The sequence below is a fragment of the Poecilia reticulata genome, unplaced genomic scaffold, assembly GCF_000633615.1.
Source record: "Poecilia reticulata strain Guanapo unplaced genomic scaffold, Guppy_female_1.0+MT scaffold_277, whole genome shotgun sequence".
In the NCBI taxonomy this organism is placed as follows: domain Eukaryota; kingdom Metazoa; phylum Chordata; class Actinopteri; order Cyprinodontiformes; family Poeciliidae; genus Poecilia; species Poecilia reticulata.
Window position 1 is genome coordinate 5313 of NW_007615056.1, and position 4213 is coordinate 9525.

Sequence of the window (4213 nt, forward strand, 5' to 3'; positions counted from 1 at the left end):
GGTCCAGAACCGGGCGGGCCGTCAGCCGGTCCAGAACCGGAACGGGCCGAGAGCCGGTCCAGAACCGGAGCGGGCCGTCAGCCGGTCCAGAACCAGTTCACTGGTTTTACTGGTCACCTGGATGTGGACGGTCTCCCCGTTGTGCTGCAGCTGCGTGACGAAGCGGATGACGTGCAGCTCCTCTGTGACCGTCAGCTGGCTCTGATTGGCCCAAAACGTTCAAAATATTTAAATATTTACAGGAAAACGAATGAAGTTTTTAGCTTCCTGGTCAAATAATTCAAAACGTTTCACCTCACAGGAACCTTTAACTCTGGACTTCTTTTCTTTGAGTGACTGAAAACAAAAACAGTTACAAAAGTGATTTATTAATGATGATCAATACTTTGTGATCAATAGTTTGATCAGGTTTTCCCACCATGTGCTCGAACGCCGCCGTCAGCGCGCCGCTGGACAGATCCACGTCCAGAACCTTGGAGTCATCACGCGGGAAATCGAACTGCCGAAAACTAAAACAAAGAAAATAAAACGGCTTTATTGTTATTGAAATATTTTACTTAAATATATAAAATAATAGAACAAAATATTTTTTTTCTTTTTTGCCTTCTCTTGCTCTGGATGAAGGCGGACGCTTTTCCTCTCTGCTCCCTTCCTGCCCTGCTTGCTCCGTTTTTCTATATTTCTGGAGCTTCTCTTTGCACATCATCCAAATCTACAGATGATGGTTCTGGTCAACCGATCCATCTCTCAATGCAATGGATCAAACTTTTGATGAGAAGTCTGAGCACAGAGAGCCTCTTGTCCTGCAGGGACACACCCGGCAGGATTCACCCTGGATTCATTCACAGAGTTGGATGTGAGTCTTGCTGAGACTCGCAGCCCAGCTGAGGACTCAAACCTCACCAACGGGATGGAATCGATCTCGGAGAAGTTGCTGGTTTCGGCTCAGCGGAACGACCAAACTAATTTGGATGATTGGGAACTGAGATGCATCGGAGAGATTTTAGGGAAGATTGAAATTTATAATCTTCCCGACCTAAAACATTCTGTTTCTGAATTGGCTTCCCCCGTGTGGCCTTGGAAGGGCTGCATATTTCCAACGCTCTTCCCTCCTCACCYCTTCCTGTATCCATGCAGCCGTGGAGCTGAGCGCTCCCAAGGACATTCCTGGATAACAAAACCTCCATCGGACTTTTGCCAGAGGCCCCAGCCACCTGGTTTCATGGCCCTGTGACCTCGCCACCTTCACTCATGTCCGTTTTGCCCTTTGTTTTGTCTGAATGTTGTGATTTGCCCTAATTTGTCCTCTTTTTTGTTTTAGTTTGTTAGAAACTGGAGTTCGACCTATTTACCTATTTATATCACCATTTTCCAGCCCAGAAATGGAATCAGAATTAGAATAATTACGAACTTGGAATCCAGAAATACTTAACAGGAACAGTCACTGCTTAATTACTTTTATATTACTACTTTTTAGAAACTGTAACTACTCACTTTACACCAGAAAAGGATTTAGATGAGTCATTTTGCTTTTTTTTGTCTTTGGTTTATTTAGTTTGTATTTCCTTTTAATTCATGTGAAGCACTTTGAATTGCCTTGTTGCTGAAAATGTGCTTTATAAATAAAATTACCTTACCTGAAATTATATAAATATTTAATAAAAAAAAAATTAAAACAAGATTTATACATTGTTTAACTTTTTTTAAATTCAATTATTAATGTAATAAAAAACTAAAAACGAAAAAGAAGACTTTTATTTTGTTAATCAGTTGTCTCGTCTTCTTACCCGCTGATCGTCTTCACTTCCTCCACGTCCCTGATTTAAAACGAGAGAAATGTTATTTCATGAGAGCAAAATATTTGATTTTAACTGGAGATTTTTTCTTACTTGTCAAAAACAGGTTTGACTTTGATCAGAGTCTTGAAAGCTGGAAGGTTCACCAAAAACCTGACCAAAAATAAAATGGATGTAAAAACATTTCGGTGATTAAGAAGAACCTCCAAGCAAAATGGTGCCAAACATTTGTGCTGCAAAGATGTTTGTTTGTGCCGCTATCATTTCATAGATTGTGGGTTTTTTTATGTCCAGAGGTCAAAGGTCAACCAGCCCCCATGTTTACAAAATCAAAACTTGGTGTCAATAAACTCTGCTACGTTTGTGCTGCACAAAAATTCATTTGTGATGGTTTTGTTTTGTTTTGATTTGATTTGATTTTATAAATGAAACAAAATGTCTGATTTCAAAATGGCTGACCTCTGGAAAGTTTTGTGAATGTTTTAAAGTGACAGCAGCACAAACACCAGTTCTGCTAGCTCTGGATGTCGGCGGCCATCTTGGTTCAGGTTGTAGGTCAAAGGTCACAGTGTTTGAACCCAGGCAGTGCGAGTACTCTGAGGGAAGCCGCTGCCCGCGGCGGCCGCTCCGCCTCACCTCACAGTGACCTTGAAGCGAACGCCGGTCTTCAGGATCAGCGGCCGTTGAGGAAGGTTCTGCATGACGGGCTGCTTCTCCACCACCAGGGCGCTGCACAGAACCCAAACAGAACCGGTCAGCAGGCCCTGCCYCCCGCCGCCGGACGGTCCAATCAGGTGCAGGGGGGCGGGGCCTCACCTGGTCAGCAGGCTCCGGATCAGACCGCGGCAGAACTTCTCCATTTCTGCCACGGAGTCGGTGAGGCCCGGGAAGTCCGGGGCGGGGAACCTCTGGTTCTGGACCTGCAGCCGCTGCAGCTGTTCACCGACACCGAGCAGAACCTCAGCCACTGCCGTGAACCTGCAGAACACAAACGGGTCGGGTCAGGCTGTGGGTCAGGTCAGGCTGTGGGTCGGGTCGGGTTGGGTCAGGCTGTGGGTCGGGTCAGGTCAGGCTGTGGGTCGGGTCGGGTCGGGTCGGATCAGGCTGTGGGTCGGGTCGGGTCGAGCTCANTCTCCTTCTGCAGAAGTCGGCTAAAAACTCATATACGTTGTCTGTGGTTCTCTTTTTCCATGTAGGTTTCAGAGAATACCTATCAATTTCCTTTCCTGTTTCCTTCAACGCTAACTAGAAACAACCAATCAGAGCCCGGAGGCGGGGCTTAGTGCTGCCAATCATCCTTCGTTTGTGAATGCTAAATCTAGTTAGCATAGTGATGGATAGATGATGGTTCTCCACCATTGGCATTTAGCAGTGAGTACATGAGTTTGCTTGGCAGCRCTAAGCCCCGCCTCCTGGCTCTGATTGGTTGTTTTTGTTGCATTTCCTCAGTCGGTAAAGCAGCTCAGGCAGGTGGATCTGTTGACAGACGCGTTAGCCRCTCCGGCGCCAGGCGCCTACCCAGCAGCTTTTTGCCCAGCATGTCCAGCTGCTCCTTGTTGAGGCCGCGGCCGGCGAAGGTGGAGAACTGCCAGCTGAGAACCTCAGACAGCTGGCTCCAGCTGGCGCGGGGCGGGTTCCCGAAAAAGCCCAGGTTCTGTACGGAAACACGAGTCAGCAAAACCAAACCAAAGGCTACGGCAGGCTGGTTTAGCATTAAATCCACCACACTTACATCTCTGACTACATTTTAACATCAGATTTATCACTTAGCTTCAGCTTCAGCCGCCTGCAGTAAGTGACTAGCAGGTTAGCGTGTCTGGCTAAAGTTTTGAGCAGCTAATCGTTTCACCCGCGGCTCGTCGGTCAGCAGGTTGTACCACATGACGGAGGCCCAGCCGCCCGGCAGCTGGCTCACGTTGGAGATCACCACCAGCGGCAGCGAACACGTCTGGGGAGAGGAGAGCAGAAATGAGCGACAGCAGSGGCCGGCGCGTGGTGATGGAAACGACCTCTGACCTCCAGGTCGACGGCCAGGCCCTGTACGGTGAAGCAGGCCTCGAAGCTCAGCGAGTGGAGCTCCTCCGTCACGGAGAGCAGGCCCTGAAAGACAGCAGCCATCAGAACCAGCCCAGTCCAAACTGAGGCCCTGCAGGGACTTTATGTAGCCCTCAACTGCAACCAATCAGAGCCAGGAGGCGGGGCTTAACGCTGCCAGTCATCCTCTTGTACTCACTGCTAAATGTGCTAACGGTGGAGAAACAACATGCAGTTACAGAAAAACCRTTTRGTGAYGATGCTAACTAGTCTTAGCATTCACAACATGCTATGCTAGATGCAGCGTGGCAGTTATTGACAGCACTAAGCCCCGCCCCCAGGCTCTGATTGGTTGTTTCTAGTTAGCACTGGGAGAAAGCAGA

General features: G+C 48.0%; 1 protein-coding gene across 1 annotated transcript in view; it reads right to left on the minus strand.

Moving 5' to 3' along the window:
• The window catches only part of LOC103460709 (signal transducer and activator of transcription 1-like), a 15464-nt gene that overhangs the window by 3056 nt on the left and 8195 nt on the right, over positions 1–4213 (minus strand). Inside the window, exons 9-15 of the mRNA XM_008402992.2 lie at positions 2613–2774; positions 2433–2525; positions 1890–1949; positions 1788–1817; positions 419–509; positions 295–336; positions 27–201 (exon numbers count right to left, since the gene is read on the minus strand). Of these exons, the coding sequence (XP_008401214.1) occupies positions 27–201; positions 295–336; positions 419–509; positions 1788–1817; positions 1890–1949; positions 2433–2525; positions 2613–2774 (653 nt within the window). The remainder of the gene's footprint in view (positions 1–26; positions 202–294; positions 337–418; positions 510–1787; positions 1818–1889; positions 1950–2432; positions 2526–2612; positions 2775–4213) is intronic.